The sequence below is a fragment of the Danio rerio genome, chromosome 22, assembly GCF_049306965.1.
Source record: "Danio rerio strain Tuebingen ecotype United States chromosome 22, GRCz12tu, whole genome shotgun sequence".
NCBI classification, from domain to species: Eukaryota; Metazoa; Chordata; class Actinopteri; order Cypriniformes; family Danionidae; genus Danio; species Danio rerio.
This window is the reverse complement of record NC_133197.1, coordinates 31,736,648-31,755,305: the sequence shown is the minus strand read 5'-3', so window position 1 is coordinate 31,755,305 and position 18,658 is coordinate 31,736,648. Positions and strand designations below refer to the sequence as shown.

At 35.9% G+C, this 18,658-nt stretch overlaps 1 protein-coding gene across 1 annotated transcript in view; it reads left to right on the top strand.

The window, feature by feature from the left end:
• Positions 1-17,474, top strand: part of smc3 (structural maintenance of chromosomes 3) — a 49,725-nt gene extending 32,251 nt beyond the window's left edge. The window contains 10 exon segments of the mRNA NM_214689.1: positions 2,830-2,981; positions 3,084-3,242; positions 5,479-5,586; positions 5,666-5,774; positions 5,850-6,097; positions 11,617-11,829; positions 12,479-12,667; positions 15,241-15,418; positions 16,691-16,797; positions 16,972-17,474. Of these exon segments, the coding sequence (NP_999854.1) occupies positions 2,830-2,981; positions 3,084-3,242; positions 5,479-5,586; positions 5,666-5,774; positions 5,850-6,097; positions 11,617-11,829; positions 12,479-12,667; positions 15,241-15,418; positions 16,691-16,797; positions 16,972-17,043 (1,535 nt within the window). The 3' untranslated portion in view covers positions 17,044-17,474.
• The last annotated feature ends 1,184 nt before the right edge of the window (positions 17,475-18,658 follow it).

Genomic DNA, 18,658 nt, shown 5'->3' with positions numbered 1-18,658 from the left:
AGTGCGTTTTTGTTGTGTCATCTCTCCATGTCCAACTGTGAAACGAACAATGGCCCTGTTCAGCGCTGACATTTAGTGGACAAACTACAGTTATATTAAATGCGAGTTACTGATTTAAAGTGATTCCTTCATGTAAAGGAGCATGTTTCCAGTTCACTAGTTTCTACGCCCCTGATTTCAGTTGACAGCTCTGGCATTTAAGTGGCACCGAAATAAAGCATTGAAGTACATTCCGGTTATATAGGTAAAGGTTTACTAAACTTCACACACGACTGCTTGTATGTTGTCAGATGGATAGTGTGTGGCTAACAAAGGATGTTTGTGTAATCAGCCTAGATAACACAAGGTTGTAAAGGCTCACTGAATGAGTCAGCTAGATATTAACGTCGGTGTGAGCAGCTATGTTAGTGAATGAAGGGATGAGAGAATGAAAATGACCAAAACAGATACTCAAGACCTTGAGGGATGAACATTTTGAGTCCTTGAACGAATCACATAGGAGTTGTGTGGCTCATACTCTGACTCATTCAGAAATGTGATGACATAACCACTTTCTCAGCTAAAATAAACCATTAAAGGGATAGTTCACCCCAAACTTAAAAAAAATGTAGTTTCTTTTTCCTGTTGAACACTAACAATGTTTTAAAGACTATTGGACAGAAGTAGCCATAGACATTTATTGTAGAAAATAAATACAATCGATGTCAGCGGGTTTCAGCATTCTTTAAAAACCTAAAAGAAAGAAACGTGAGCAGAAAGGAATGCATTTAGAATACTTGGGTTTTGGGAAAATTATAACCTTGTGTTGACAACACTGGTGGACTACAGGACCACAGGCACAGCACTTTAGTTGTTTTAATGGATCAATGTAAACATGGTATATTTTTTCTTTAGTTTTTTTTTCTGTTTCTCTGTACATTATTGCAAAGGGGACCTTAAAGGTCCCATGAAATTAAAATAAAACTTTTTAAATGTTAATATCCGTATTATTCATCATCTTCAAAATGCTAGTTTTGTCACAAAATTTGCATTTTGAAGATATAAAGGTCATATAAACATGTAAAGCTTGTAGTATGTCACTTCTGCTCAAATGAATCAATGGTTACCTCAAACTAGTTTCTCATCAAATCATAGCCAATCAAATGCTCTCTAGTATCTGACATGCCCCGTCGCCTTCAAGACGCTTTTCATTTGATGCACTTGAGCTCAATCACTTTCAGTGGCAGAGCTGAGATAAAACAAACGCTATTGCTCTGTGACCTGCCCTCACTTCGTGTTTTGGTTGAGATTTATGTCAAACATTGAATAAAAATGCATATTTCTCAGCACTTCACGCGACCTTTAAATGCTATCAAGAAGGAACGCAAGTAATAATTTGACCCAATAATAGCCCAAAAATGCAAATTGACACACCATTCACTCATTCTTAAGTAGTATCAAACCTTTTATTATTATTTATGTTTTTTCAGGAAGTGCAGTAAAATGTGTCGTAGATTTATGAGTTTTTTTATTTTGTTGAAGAGACATAAAAAAATTATTTGGAAGAAATCTGAACACCGGTAACCATTAGGTGCAGCTTAAATGGCATACTTGTGACCTATTCTATGCAATTTTGTAGTATAAACAGTGTAAATATTGCGTTCACACTGAAATATTGGGATTAGTGTGGGACGTTGGCAGGGTGCGAAATATACATTGACAGTTCGGGGGGGTCAAGTTTTCTGATGTTCCGTCATTTCCGATGTTTCGCTATGTTCAGTAATATGCCTCAGTGAACCAAATTTATATATTTAATTTAATTACATTTATTTTATTAATCACACTTTTTTGAGGGATATTGAGTGTTTCTCAATGACATTTGTGATATTAAATAATCATAATAAGAGAGGACCATGAAAGACTGCACATATTTTTTATTTTACTTCCATGTGCGACCGAGTGTGTATAATAAAATACAAAGCATGCATCTAGTTTTAAAAAATACCTAATTTACAAGAAACATGTTTTGTGCAGTTACACTGTCTGTTCACAATGCATTTACAATGGTATGAACTATTATAGGGGTGGTCAAATGTATATTTAAGTTATCTATTATTTTAATTGTTAACATTATTTAAGATTCTGATCAAAGCAAACCATTTCTTAACTATTAAAGGGCAGACCCACCCATACATCTTGTTTTGATGTCTTTCAGGGGGGGATCAACCATTAATTAAAGGGTCTGACCCTTCCAAAACCCCCTGTAATTCGCATCCTGGGTGTTGGACACTTTACACACTCAGCATCCGCTGCTTTGATCATGTAGCAGAGAGGGCAAGGCTATCGGGCACTGATGTTGTATTATTTGACTTATTTTGGATTGTAAAAGCTACATTCTCCTACCAGAGTAATTATATCGCCTTCTGATGGTGAATGCGCTTATACTCATGGCAGGTAATATTTGGTAGTTTGGTCATTTATTTAACTATATAGGGACCCGTCTAATATCATCTGGGAAATGGATTGAATTGCCGCTTAGTAAAACAAAACGTTAGTGTTCAATTTGGGAAGACACTACATTCGTGTACTGTGCTGTTGAATGTGTAAGTGCATAAGTACATGATGCATAAGTGCGCTGTGTTTAGTGTGCCATTTGGGACAAAGCTATTGACTTTCAAAGTAGGAAAACAAACACTATGGAAGTCAATGATTACCAGTTTCCAGCCTTCTTCAAAATATTACTGTTGTTTTGTGTTCAGGGGAATAAAGAAAGACAAGCGAATAGTGAGTAAATGATGACAGAATATTCAGTTTTAAAGTAACTAAATGCTCCTTAACTCAGTTCTTCACCTATCAATAATGAAATTGACCAGCTGATGAATCAGATGCAGCAGATCGAGACCCAGCAGAGGAAGTTCAAGGCCTCCAGGGACAGTATTCTGTCTGAGATGAAGATGCTGAAGGAGAAGAGACAGCAGTCGGAGAAGACTTTCATGCCCAAGGTAGCACACATACTCTTCTGTTGTCAAGCAGAAGGTTTTTTAACTCCTTCATTTCTCTTCCAGAGGATTAGTTTGATAACTCTTCTTTACTGTTTCCTTCAGCAACGTAGTCTTCAGAGTCTGGAAGCCAGTCTGCACGCCATGGAGAGCACACGCGAGTCCCTGAAGGCCGAGCTGGGGACGGATCTGCTTTCTCAGCTCAGTTTAGAGGATCAGCGCAGGGTGGACGACCTCAATGATGAGATCCGACAGCTGCAGCAGGTCAGGATGAGCAAATATCACAGACATGGCTATTCTGATCAGTTCTGAGGTCATGGTAATTTAACGTAATTACACTTGAAGGCCCTTCCTGTATTTTTCCCCCCCGATTTCTGTTTAATTGAAAATGTCTTTTAACACATTTCTAAACATAATAGTTTTATTAGTTAATTTATAATAACATTTTTTTTATATTTGCTATGCTGATAGGAGATAATATTTTACTATTTTTCAAGATACTAGTATTTAGCTTAAAGTGACATTTAAAGGCTTAACTAGATTAATCAGGCAAGTAAGGGCAATTAGGCAAGTCATTGTATAACAGTTGTTTGTTCTGTAGACAGTGGAAAAATAAATATTGATTAAGAGGGCTAATAATATTGACCTGAAAATAGTTTTAAAAAATAAAAAAACTGCTTTTATTCTAGCCGAAATAAAACAAATATGGCTTTTTCCAGAAGACAAAATATTATAGGAAATGCTGTTAAAAATTCCATGGTTGCTCTGTTAAACATCATTTAGGAAGTATTTGAAAAAGTTCACAGGAGGACGAAAAACTTTGACTTTAACTGTATGTGTTGATTTAAAAAAAAAAAAGGGATTAAATTTTGATTAAACAAAAGTACATTTAAGCATCAAAGCTGTGTTGAAAAAGCTTTTCATTTTTTGCTATTATTTTCAAAGGACACCCATTAAAATGTCATTCAGTGTAGCAGTTTATATACAAAACAATTGTCAAGAATAATATAAATGAAATAAAAGCATTGCATTTACCATCAATATTTTAAAAACAATGTATTAAATCGAAAATGTAAAATTGAACTTACAAATGAATAATAAATTACTATTAATTTACTCTCCTTCGGGCCATCTGCAATTTAGGTGACATTAGCTATGTTTCCATCCAGAAATGCAAATTAAATGTATATGCAAAACTAAAATAAGCATCAAAGACGTGCGAATAAAGCAACGTTTCCATCCAATGAGTTAAAAAGAACAAAATTGGCACTTTCTGATTAATTGGCGCCCAATATCAACAGGAAAAACAAAGTTTGCTGCGGCAAGAGAAGCTGTGTCAATCCTCTTTTATTCAATAAATTACTTTGAACACGCGGTGGCATTTAAAGGCACAGACGCTCTTTTGCAGGTAATTGGGTTCATGCGAAGCAATTGTTTCTTTCTTTATTTATTTTTTTATTTATTTTTCCATTTTATAAAGTTTCTTTTACATCATCGATGTTGTAATGTAATCAAAATACAATCAGTTAAATAGACTTAAGCATTCTTTTACTTGCTCAAGCATAAAACAAGACAAAAGGCCGTTTACTCATAAGCGCTCTCAGAATCGGCAGGCTAGCGCACAAGCTCCATTAAATAAACTGGGGTAAAATAAATGCTCATATTTTAAAGACATGGCAAAGAAAAATGTAATGTAATGCAGTGCTACTTCAGCCAGTGGAGATTTTGTTAGAGGCTGATTTTTAAAGAAAACCTACCTTAAACGCGCTGATTTTGTAATGGCCTACAGTTCACCGGAAACACTTAACCCAGGTTACTGACAAATTAAAAGTCCTTTTGCATACTTCTGCATACCCTGATAATATAATAACGCTAATACTGAAATGGTTTCATAATTTTTTTTATATTTCATGAAAGCCAAAATAACTCCTGAATTTTGATTCCGACAACAGGAAGAAATGTCAAAATGGACTGTTCACACACTGTCAGATGCGCTCAAAAATAACAAAATCTTCTGCGCAATCTCCAAGCTAGCTAGAGCAGCCAATAAGTGCTGTTTAAAAGGTCTTTGTGCAGTGACCACACTCACGTTTGATAGCGTTAGTCAGTCTGAAGCTCTGCTGGATGTGTTTGAGAATTAGCACTGACGCCGCAGCTGCAGCTCTTCACCACCTCCAGCCTCTCACACACACACGACACACAGCAGACAATTGAAAAGCTACTTTAAATGTTGTGTAAGCAGCCCACATCATTAGCCTTTGTTATTTTTCCAATGCCTTTGATTTGGCTTGCTAATTCCTCTGCTTTTGTGTCGCTAGACGAGCTTAGCCTTGCATATGCATATCAGATCCATTTATACTTTTAAATCTGCGTTTATTGTAACCAAAAGGCACATGTTCTGTTATTAGTCGAATTTGCTTTTCTATTAAACGATGATAAATAAAGATGTAGCTTTTAGCCTTTCAGTTTTGGGTTAATTATGTTTTGTTTTTGTCTGTAGGATAACAGACAGCTGCTCAATGAAAGAATTAAACTGGAGGGAATCATGACCCGGGTGGAGACGTACCTCAATGAAAACCTGCGCAAACGTCTTGATCAAGTCGAGCAGGTGAAGATACTTGGCTTTTTTCTTGTATTAAAATGCAGTGCCTTGTAGTAGTGTGCTAAAAAAAGTGTCTTGCATACAGGAATTAAATGAACTGAGAGAAACGGAAGGAGGAACCGTCCTTACAGCGACAACATCAGAGTTGGATGGCATTAACAAACGCATAAAAGACACTATGGCTCGCTCTGAAGGTGCATAATCAACTCATTTTTTCCTAAAAAGAAAGCCTTAGTCTTGGTGGTCTTCATTAAGTTTCTCGTTTTTAGATTTGGACACCCTCATTGATAAGACAGAGGTGGAAATCAAGGAGCACCAAAAGAGCATGGAGCGCTGGAAGAACATCGAGAAGGAGCAGAACGAAGCCATCAATCACGACACCAAGGAGCTGGAGAAGATGACCAACAGACAGGGCATGCTGTTAAAGAAGAAAGAGGAGTGCATGAAGAAGATCCGTGAGCTGGGCTCCCTGCCTCAGGAGGCCTTCGAGAAGTACCAGACGCTCACACTCAAGCAGGTATGCTGAAAAATATTTTGTGCTTAAAGAGTTTTGTGGAAAGAGTATTCGCTCAGGGCGACTCAGTGGTTAGTACTGTTGCCTCACAGGAAGAAGGTCACTTTGGTTTGAGTTCCGGTTGGGCCAGTCCAAAGACATGCTGTATAGGTGAATAAAAAAAAAACTAAATTGGCCGTAGTGTTTGAATGTGAGTGTGAATGGGTGTTTCCCAGTACTGGGTTGCCGATGGAAAGGCGTCAGCTACATAAAACATGTGCTGGAATATTTGCCGGTTTATTACACTGTGGTGACTTCTGATAAATCAGAGACTAAGCCGAAGGAAAATGAATAAATGAGTTTTCACTCAAAAATTGCTTGGAAATTAGAAAATAGAAATAGTTACAAAGAAATGGCAATGTCCATGTCCCTTAGGGTCGAAAAAGCATTGCTTTGGAAAAAAAACGGACAACTTGCTTGAATGTACAGGTCACATTTAAGAAGTTTTATATGTAAACAATTTAAAATTGGCTCCTGGTAAAAAACAAAAAGATTCCTCCTGTTAAAGCGATCTGTACACTAACAAATTGTATGGATTTCTCTGAGAAACTTTTCATTTATAAACATGTATGTATGTATTTATCTATTCCACCTTAAAAACTTTGCATTTGCTACCAAAACGACCATTTTTCACAAATTGACTGTCAACAAAACTTGAACATTAACAAGGGTTTCCACATTTCTTGACAGCACTTAAAGGTACTTGAGTTTCAGAAATAGATTCAAGTACTTAAAACAAACAGGAAAGTGCTTGAATAAAATTTATTTATGGTTTTAATTCAACAATTGTACTCAAATACAGAATGGAAAAACTTGAGAAATCTTAAACTTTATTTTTTAAATTTAGTATTGTACAATAACACCGACAAATACTGCACATTTTATCATTATTTCAGAATCCACCTTTGAATATCACCTGTTTTAAATTCAACTAATTGTATTAAAGTTTTTTGTTAAACATAACTTTAAAAAAAAAAAATTTGAAAATTAATCTAAAATTTTTAGCATAAATATTAAGTGTAAGTGAATTGTCAAGTATTGTAAGGACTTTCATGGTGCTACATATGCTTTGCTGGGAATTACAAAGGTGCTTGATTTAAAATGAACAGTGCTTTTAAAGAGTCATCGAAAGTCATTAAATCTGCTGTTCATGAAAGTGTGAACCCTGATTTCTGCAAAAATCTGCTATCTAAACCTTTTTTTTTTGTTTTACTTTTTATAAAATAATTTCCATTACATGAGAATTAAAAAAAATAATTACACATGTAGCTTTCAATGAGAGACATTGTGTTTGCTAACAAAACATAAGTCAAACAACACTAAGTTGTTTTGGTGTAGGGCTGGGCCATTTAGCCTAAAATGAAAATCGTGATTAATTGAACATTTTTACTCGATTACTGAACAATTATTTTATTAATTTATTTGTTTACTTTGCCCTCATAGTTCATTGACAGGTTTTGTGCAGTAAATATGCTCACATATTGTAAGTGTGAGATTTTTAATGAAGGCTGCATTACTTCATTTTACAAAAATTGAAGGAAACACACCATTTACTATTTATGATTTTTGTTACTGAACATCAACATTGAACAACTACAACTAAAACACTTACTACCTAAAACCAACAGTCTGTTTTTTTTCTTATAAACCAGTGAAAATAAATCAGCAGCGTATATTTGAAAGCTCGCAATATGTTTTGTGCACACACAGAGGAAATCGGTATGTGAGCAAAGAGATTCATACACTTGTGTTACTTGAACTTGTAATACTGTGCTCATGATATTTGGCATTTAAATAACTCCATAAAGATCAGGGGCCTCATGTATCAACCCTGCGTACGCACAAAAACTTTGCGTACGCCAGGTTTCACGCTCAGAATCGCTCACGTTTGGATTTACTAACAATGAACTGAACGTGGGAATGTGCGCAGCTTTACGGCAGCTTTCTGGCAGGCGTACGCACATTTTTTGTGCGTGTCTGTTTTATTTCCATTGGCGACTCCTAGAGGCAGTTGTGTTAAATTGCTCTCTACAAAGTGTCTGAGCCTTGCAATGGCAGCTGTATGAGACGGGTTCAGAAGATATATAAGGTTTCCATACCATACAGTTGACCAGCTAAACATTAAAGCACAATTTGCAGCAGTCGCCTGTTTTCCCAATGTAATCTGAGCTATCTACTGCACACACATTGCTATAAAGACACTATCTGAAGATGAATTTGCATGCGTGAATCAGAAACATTTCCATTCAATAAATGTGCAAATAAAATATGATGCTTATTGATATGAACTTATTGATGATTCCTACTTGTCTTTCTCGTGATAAATAGTTGGCAAAATCTGATATGTAGCGGGGAAAAAACAAGAAAGAGTTCAACAACCGCTGGATTCGAGCTGAGCTCATGCTCGAACGTATCAATTTATGATCACATGCGTCTTACGAGTAGCGTCACTGAAACTGTTAAGCATCCTGCAACATTTTACAGATATTAACCACACTATTTCTTTTTTTTAATGCACTCAGTGCAATGTTCAGACCCAACTGTGTTAACCGCATCAGCTAAACTCTCCCACTCTATTTTTTTCTTTTGTTGTTAATTCGAGAACAAACTTGCAAATAACACCGCTTTTCTCCGGTCTACCTCCGAAAGGAGCACCTCCAATTCACATTCTGTTCAAAGTTTCTCTTTTTGCTTGCTTTTGACATTGCTTTTTCGTTGGGTTTTGCCATTAGCATAGTCATTAGCATATTCATACGGGGGAGGAGGCAGGGAGGGGTTTTGTGCTCGTGCATGTTGCGCTCAGTTTCACGTTCATTCAGATGTACAAAAGAATATGCGTGAGATTCGGCGTACGCAGTGTTTCATACATCTGAATTTTTTTCTGCGTACGCACATTTACAGCTTTGTGCGTACGCAATGTTTTAGTAAGATTTCCACGCAAGTCTTCGTACATGAGGCCCCAGATCTGGCTGCAAAGTGCTAAACAGTTGCCAAGTTCAGTGGGGTCACGTGACTCGGTACAGAAAGTAATAAAATAAAATAAAAATGGACCTGGAAAAATTTGATAGATTTTCAGTTCTGAATGTCGATTTCGATTACTTTTCGATGAATCACCCAGCCCTACTTTGGTTTGTAGTCAAAATTAACTTGACGTAAAATAGGCTACTAATAACCAAAATTATATTTACTCAAATTATTATTATTTTTACTGTGTACATAGTCCCTACAGGAGTTTTTTTATTTCCCTTCACCTTCTAGTTAAAGTTCAGGGTTCCATCTCATCTCCTATGACTCATTCAGTTTGATATTAAAGTCTATTTTCCTTCTCGTTTAAAAGCCTGTCACAAATGAGGTCATAAGCAAGCATTACATAACCACACGAAGACCACGACATGACCGGGTACCCTTGAAGAAGCCTCTCACCTCCTCCTCCTCCTCCTCAGCAGCTCATGTCTGGCTCTAGTTTTCCCTCTCATCCCTCTCCAGTCTTTCTGTTAGTTGATACTCCTCCTGTGTCTCCACCTCTCCAGTCAGGGCTTCTATTGTGTGTCAGTCCTCCTACACAGAGGTGACTCACTCTTCATTACCCCATGCTTGTGCTTTGCTTTTTCACCCTTTTTTCGGTGGAGTGGAGGAGGGAGGATGAATTGTGCCGTGTCTGTCTATGCTTCTTTAGCTGTCTTCTGGAATTTTCTCTTGTAGGTTTTAAAGTGGGGATTATGGCATGGGTTTGCTCTGAACAAATTGACACGTTTTGTTACCATACAATCTATGTTTGCATTTGTTAATGGGCACATTTCCCAGTTTGTTTGACAAGTGTGAGTTCTCTGAATCAGGCCCAGGCGCAGTTCAGTTGGCAGACCCTGGCCCAGTTGGAAGAGGTGTGCCAGAGTGCTGTTCAGTTGGGCTTGGCGCATTACACTTGTAGTGAGTGCAAAACGCGCCTGAGCCCGAAACTGAAGACGCACAATCAAATTTAAGAAAATGGATTCATGAATCATTTTTACTTTTCAATAACTTGAACTGTCGTCGTTTATTAAAGATGCAAACCACTCTCTGCACGTCAGCTATATCTTCAGCTAACCTTCAACATGGAGCATGAGGACTTGAGCGTCAAATATGGTGGATGTGTGCTGCAAAATATTTCACTGTCACTGTATCCCAAACAACTAAAAATAATATAAAACAATATAAAGAAATCTCCACTGTGCTGAGCGAGAGCACTTCTCTTGCTGTTAAATTGAACAGTCGCATTATCGATGATGTAAGCGTTCTCCAGCTCTGATGGTGAAATGCAATGTGAGTGCGTGCCGTCGGGGGAGAGAGAAGGGGAGGGTGTGCATGCTTCGGCACTGTTCAAGGCAACTGTACTTAGTGTGAGCATGCCCTAAATCGTTATATACAATGACTTTGAATGAACTCATATATATATATATATATATATATATATATATATATATATATATATATATATATATATATACTCATATATTTTATATATATATATATATATATATATATATATATATATATATATATATATATTTATATATATATATATATATATATATATATATATATATATATATATATATAAAATATATGAGTATATATATATATATATATATACTCATATATTATATACAATGAACTCAAAGTTTGTCGTTGCCCTAAAATCTTTTGTTTGTTTTAAATCCTTCCTTAAATCCTTTTGCATTTGCTAACAAAACGTACTTCATACATTCATTTATTTTTCTTTGGCTTGGTCCCTTATTTATCAGGGGTCGCCACAGCGGAATGAACCGCCAACTTATCCAGCACATGTTTTATGCAGCGAATACCCTTCCAGTTGCAACTCAACACTGGCAAACATCCATTCACACTCATACACTACAGACAATTTAGCTTACCCAATTCACCTGTACCGCATGTCTTTGGACTTGTGGGGGAAACCGGAGCACCCGGAGGAAACTTAACGTGAACGCGGGGAGAACATGCAAACTCCACACAGAAACGCCAACTGAGCCAGCCGAGGCTCAAACCAGCGACCTTCTTGCTGTGAGGTGACAACACTACCTACTGCGCCACCTACCTAAATCTTTTACACTGCAATGTTTTCACATTGGTTTTGAAAGAATCTTGTTTACTCTCTGCCTAAACTTTTTTCACTTTTTCATGAATTAATATCTTTTTAGTGTGGAAAAATTTTTTGTTTCCTGAAGAATTTAAGCAATTTACTTTTAGCTAACGTTGCCTTTGCTTGCTAAATTATTCAGTTTAGTAACAAACTTTGCACATGAAGTTTTTGTGGTTTCAAGTGAATGCAATATTCACCACCAATATGCAGTATTTTTCTAGGAATGCAAAACTTGTAAGTGAAACCACAAAGAGTGTTGAAATTGTCACTACTTTTAACCCCATCAGGTGTGCTGTATCATTTCAGTGGTTTATTTTGTGTAATGATTTTGTGTTTGTGTGTTTAGTTGTTCAGAAAGCTGGAGCAGTGCAACACGGAACTGAAGAAGTACAGCCACGTGAATAAAAAAGCCTTGGATCAGTTCGTCAATTTCTCAGAGCAAAAAGAGAAGCTGATCAAGAGGCAGGACGAGCTGGACAGAGGCTACAAATCCATCATGGAGCTCATGAATGTCTTGGAACTGCGCAAATACGAGGCCATCCAGCTCACCTTCAAACAGGTATGCCTACCAGACAAACTCAAATTTTTGACAGAAAATACAAATAAAATCAGGGTTTCCATTTTTAAATTGTCTTAAATGTACTACCTTAGCTTTAAAGCTTAATTTATAGCTTTCACTGACTGCACATGCACTTTCACAAATAGATGAGGCTTTTATTCTTGGTGCGTTCGTCATTGCACTATTATTTTAAACAACAGGGGGCATCGTCATGAGGAAAGCTTAGTGTGATCGTCATGAGGAAAGCTGCGTTGAGGAAGTAGGTTGCAAGTGAAGTTGACGAATGATAGAATGTAATTAAGGATCATTTTAATGGGTTGTGGAGGAATTTGTGAAAAATTTGTGTTTTTTAACACACACTACAAATTAAACACCCACTACAAAGGAGCTGAGCCTGCCGCCTTGCCTTTGTGGACAGGCAAGTATAAATCAGGTTTATTAAAGTCATTAAAATGCTGCAGCAGCACTTTAGAATTTGGAGGCACTATAGAGAACTCTCTTTAGCTAGTCCAGATAGCTGTATTACGATAGACATGAGATCAACACCATGATATAGCTTTTTAATTCAACTCCAGTTGGTCTTAAAGTCTTACATTTGATGTCAAGAAACCTGTAATCAAATAAAATCATGTGTTTTGTGTCCCTGCAGGTGTCAAAGAACTTCAGCGAGGTGTTTCAGAAGCTGGTGCCCGGCGGTAAAGCCACTCTGGTGATGAAGAAGGGTGACACTGAGGGTGGACAGTCTCAGGACGAGGGTGAGGGCGGAGACAGCGAGAGGGCATCGTCTTCTCAGAGCAGTGTGCCCAGTGTGGACCAGTTCACTGGAGTGGGCATCAGGGTGAGGAAAATCATCTTTGTGTGGATATAGTTTAATATAGTGCTTACAATAATTAAAATTACAATAAATGTAAATAATTATGTAAGGGGGTTATCACTCTTCTGCTTCAAGATCAGTAATATTTTTATAATTCAACAAACGTTTCCATGTTTTAAAAGACTATCTTAACAAATACCTTTTTTTTTGTTATAAAGATTAAATGTCTATAAACACCAAAAAATGAGAGAAAACAATGATGTCACACACATGCATAGTCTTTAGGAAGCTGTAGAAACAGATTGGAAACAGAGGCAAGCATAAAAACAGATTCAACAGTGGCGGAGTATAAGGTTGTGTTGTTGCTCTTGTGTTTCCTAATGCTTCATCAGCAAAGTGTGCATTTATTTCACATAACAGCAAAACACGCGCAGTCAAATTATAAACGACAACATATAGTCACTCTACTATAGGTACTGTTTCAGGGTATCCGTGGGGTCTTAAAATATCTTCAAAAACAATATTTTAGGCCTTAAAAAGTCTTAAATTTGCTAAAAAAATGTACTTGTAGGTCTAATTGTTCAATGTTCATGTAAAGCTAACCAATCAGGCCAACCACTGTATACAGTATACAGTAACCAACAATAAAATAACTTTAACAAAACTTTATTTGCAACTCTATTTAACAGTGTGTTTCCTCACAATAACATTTGTAAGTTCTTCATGTATTTATAGACATTAAATTTAAAATGTATAGTTTTTAAAGCTTGTCAAATAAAAGTATGTATGGTTTGCTTGTTTTAACACAATATTATAGCATTATTCAAGTATTTACATTTTTTAAGGGGCAAGTAAAAATCCTTATGGTTTAGCTCTTTAAAAGTCTGACATTTTGTTTTTAACTGTCTTAAAATGTCTAAAAATGTCTTAAATTTGACTTGGTGAAACTTGCAGAAACCCTATGTTTACTAATAAGTTGACAGCGCCAACTACTGGTCTGGCATACCTAATTTAGTGTTTTTGTGGATGTGTGTACTCATTTTGAAAATGTTATGTATGCAAGAACTTCAAAAAACTAACGTTTTTGGCTACATCATTGTAAAATATCATCTAAACTAGGGCTGCACGATATTGGAAAACTGATATTGTGATATTTTTTTGCAATATTGTGATTTACAAATAGTTTTACAAGATTAGAATAAGCTCTATTTGATGGTTTTAACAGTTTTTAGGTACAAAAATTTAACAATCACAATGCAAAAAAAAAAATTTCTTTGCTTTTGTCTCAGTTGTAGTCCAAATATACATTAAAAAAATCTTAATGAAGTAAAAGCATTGTTTTGTTTCAACATTCAGATGTTCTGCTCAATTTTGTTTTTGCTTTGAAATGTCGATATTTGGACTAGAAACAGACATTTTTTGTAAATCGTATAAATTCTATATAAATACAATTTTGTAGCTCCTGGTCAACTATAATCCAGACTTAACATTGCATATCTTTGCGATGTGACTGTTGCAGATGTGCACATTGCGAAAGCGATGCTGAAATTATATATTGTGAATCCCTAGCGTAAACGTAGCCTAAATTATCATACAGTAGGGTTGTCGCAATACCATTAATTAATCTTACCATACTATACTAGCTGAAGTATCACAATACCTACTATTGTGTAGTACTATTGTGATACTGTAATAACTTGAATTATAAAGAAAATTGTCAGAAATACTATATTTTATGTTATAATAGGCCTACTTGAATTTTTATTTACAATTCGCTTAAGGCCAAAAAGTTTTTATTTGCACGTCACTTCATCTAAAATGTATTCATTCTTTTCGTTTATTTTGTAGATAACTGATCAACAAAAATACATTAAAATAACAAAAAGAGCGTTTTCCCAACACAATTAGGCTATATGAAGTGGTCAAAAATTGTTTCAATGTTTCCTGTTGCTATTTTGGGGTTTTCATTATGTAACAAGTAATTCAACATTTCACTGTGAATCGTTCTTTCAAAGAAATTGTTGCAGTTGTGGTAGCTACTAAATTATATTAACAGGAACAGAAAGGAACTGATTCAGATTTGCGTCAAACTGAAGCATTAGAAACCGTGAAATAGGCTACAATAAAAGGCACGAAATCTACACAGTTTTGCAACCTTAAAGGGCTCCACACTCTATTAAAATAAAATGGTCTATTGTTGCACAAACATGAGTATTTTTGTGACTTTTCCACATGTAACTTTCTATTATAGATAAACCATTAATAACGATACTACTGTTTACAAACTACAGCAGCACAGCCACTATTTTGGAGCCATAGTATCGCAATATTACCATAGTACTGGTAAACCGTGCAAACCTACCGTACAGGTAAAAAATTCTCTTCTGTGAGGAGATGTCTGACCTCATCTGACTGATACCATACATTTTGGACAATTAATTTACTGTAGAATAATAATAATAAACATCCTCTGATCAGCAAAGCATATCTGTATCATTTTCATATATTTTAAGACATTGTTGCCTGGTTTATTGTGCGTCTCTTGTTTGTGTGCGGTTTTATATGCACAGTCTTAACGACTTGTTTGTGTTGGTCAGGTGTCATTCACGGGTAAACAGGGAGAGATGAGGGAGATGCAGCAGCTTTCTGGAGGTCAGAAGTCTCTGGTGGCTTTGGCTCTCATCTTTGCCATCCAGAAGTGCGATCCTGCTCCATTCTACCTGTTTGATGAAATCGACCAGGCTCTGGACGCTCAGCATAGAAAAGCAGTGTCAGGTAATCACTAGTGATTGTTGATAACGGAGATGCACTGCACATTATTGCAAATGAAGAAGTCCGTAAACAGTGAACATCTAAAATGATCCAGCTTTTAACTAAAACTATTTGTTTGTAGTCTGCAGCAAATCTCCACCAGAAGTATGTTATTATTTATTTAGATTTTATGATTAGGGGTAATGGGCATCTTGGTTTTATTCAGGGTGTCTGCAGGGTCTTAAAAATTCCTAATGGCCTATATTTCAAAAACACGAATTTTCAGTCTTAAATTCACAGAAATATTGTATTGTTGGATTAAAATTTCCCTATGTCTAAGTAAAGATATCCTATATGGCTGACCTTCAATTAACAATAATCTTTCTCAAAACTTATTTTTATATTTAAGTTTTTATTGTAAAGAAACAATTCACAACAGCTGTTAGACATTTTACAGCAAATTCTCTAACTATCAGACATGGAAAACTAAAGCAACACGTCTTTTTGCATGATCTTTTACTAATAAAACAAACTATTTACAGATGTAACCAGGCCAGAAAAAATCCTTAGTGTTTGTTCCTTAGTATCACAATTCATAATGGTCTTAAATTTGACTTAAACCCTTCAGAAACCCTGTTTAACTGAAGTATAATTTATTTTTAGTGAAGTACAAGAAATTAATTAATAATTATATATCTTCTGTGATTTTTTTTTTCAGCACATTTATAAACATAATATTTTTAAGAACTCATTTCTAATAACTAATTTATTTTACCTTTGCTCATAATGACAGCAAATAATATTTTACTAGATTTTTTCAATACAATGTATACAGCTTAAAGCGACCTTAAAATGGTGTCCTTAAATTTTTTACCTTAAATTGATGATTAAAAACTTCAAATCTGCTTTTATTCTAGCATCTGCTTTTATTCTATTTATTGTTTTATTAGAAATAAAACAAATAAGACTTTCTCCAGAAGAAGAAGTATTATCAGACATACTGTGAAAATTTCCTTGCTTTGTTAAACATAATTTGGGAAATATTAAAAAAAATAATAATAATAAATGGGGGGGCTAATAATTCTGACTTCAGCTGTATATATTTTGAGTTTTTTTGAGTCTGAGTTTTTACGTATCTGGCACAATAGATAAATGTGTTTTTGCAGCTAATCTGTGGTTCATTTTAAAAGCTTTTTGTAAAGAGATAATTAATCTAAATTTCCTGTATCTACAAACAACACGCTTTTCAAAACAGTTGTCACTGCAGATATTTGAGTGTTTGCTCTGCTCTTTCAGACATGATCATGGAGCTGGCCGGACACGCTCAGTTTATCACCACCACTTTCAGACCCGAGCTGCTAGAGTCGGCCGACAAGTTCTACGGCGTCAAATTCAGAAACAAGGTAACAGACATCATTATCACTCCAACGTGCCAAACAATTAGCACATGCAAACCAGTCTGGAGCCTTGAAAACGAACTATAAATGGAAGTTTCATCAAGTACAGATGAGCTCCCCAGGCTTAATCTTTCTCTCTCTCTCTCTGTGTGTGTGTGTGTGTGTGTGTGTGTGTGTTAGGTGAGTCACATCGATGTGATCTCAGCAGAGCAGGCAAAGGATTTTGTGGAGGACGACACCACTCACGGCTAAGAGAAAAACACACACCTCTGGCAGTCATTTTTCTCATTTTTCCACCCCCATCTCAACTGGTGTGTTTCCTTTTTAAAATCCCAGTTGGGTCAAAAGCTGTTTGTTTGTTTGTTTGTTTGTTTTTTATTCTGAGCAGGATTCGCTGACAAATGGTGGTTTTTACAGTTTTATATTTTCTCTCCTCTTATTGATTTTCTTGTATTTCAAGGATAAAACACTGAAATGTTTGTTTGTTTGTTTGTTGTTCCGAGGCCAATGCTTGAGACTTGCTTCAGCTTGAGTTATTTAAAGATGAGAAAGTTAGGGAACCCATGTTATAAGCTGAGATGTTAAAGGGGTAGTTCACACAAAAACCTTAATGTGCTCATTGTTTACTCTTCCCCAAGTCATTCCAGACATTGAGTTTCTTTCTTTTTGGTGAACAAAAAAAAGAGGATAATTTGAAGAATGTTGGAAACCTATAATTACTCACATCCATAAAAGAAATACTATTGAAGTCGGAGGTTTTCAGGATTCTTAAAATATCTCTGTTCAACAGGAAAGCACATGGAGGGTGAGTTGATGATTTTTAATTGTTGTGTGAACTATCTCTTAAGTCTGTTCGTCACAGGTTCTCTCTTCTTTACTCCTCATCAACTAGCATGAGCTGTTCACTTTTTTTAAGCGATATTTGTGAAAGCGGCTCGTTTTGTAGGATTTTTTTCCCCCCTGAATGAGCTTAAATGTTTTTATCAACGTTTGCTTCATTTGTTCTTTGATCATTGTGATTTAGTCTTTTAATGTGTTTTCTGTTACCCATACAAGAATAAAATAACCCTGATCTTTAACAAAACTGGTTTCATGCACTTGTTTATTGGCACTAGAGGGCGCTGTTTCACACGCTTTACTGTTTTAACGTTACATCATGGGGATGTTTCTGTTGAGCAGTCAGACGCTTTGAGGATGCTTTTGGCTTGGACAAGTATGCATTAATTATGGAAATATGAACAATATTTCACATAAACTATACATACAGCTATCGAAAAAAATAAAGGGGCCACTTAATTTCTGTTAGTTTGGATGTTTGAATTTATATGTTTATTTTTAGTGCAGGACAAAATTTATTCATGTTTTTTTATAATATATGCATATGTGAACTGTGTATATGCATTATGTGTATATAAATACACACATAAATGCATATATTTGAGAAAATGTTTATTTATAGTTTGATATAAAATGTGTGTTCATTCATTCATTTTCTTGTCGGCTTAGTCCCTTTATTAATCCGGGGTCGCCACAGCGGAATGAACCGCCAACCTATTCAGCAAGTTTTTACGCAGCAAATGCCATTCCAGCCGCAACCCATCTCTGGGAAACATCCACACACACTCATACACTATGGACAATTTAGCCTACCCAATTCACCTGTACTGCAGGTGAATTGGGTAGAAACATAAATTTGGACTGTGGGGGAAACCGGAGCACCCGGAGAAAACCCACGCGAAGGCAGAGAGAACATGCAAACTCCACACACAAACGTCAACTGAGCCGAGGTTCGAACCAGCAACCCAGCGACCTTCTTGCTGTGAGGCGACAGCACTACCTACTGCGCCACTGCCTCACCTTAAAATGT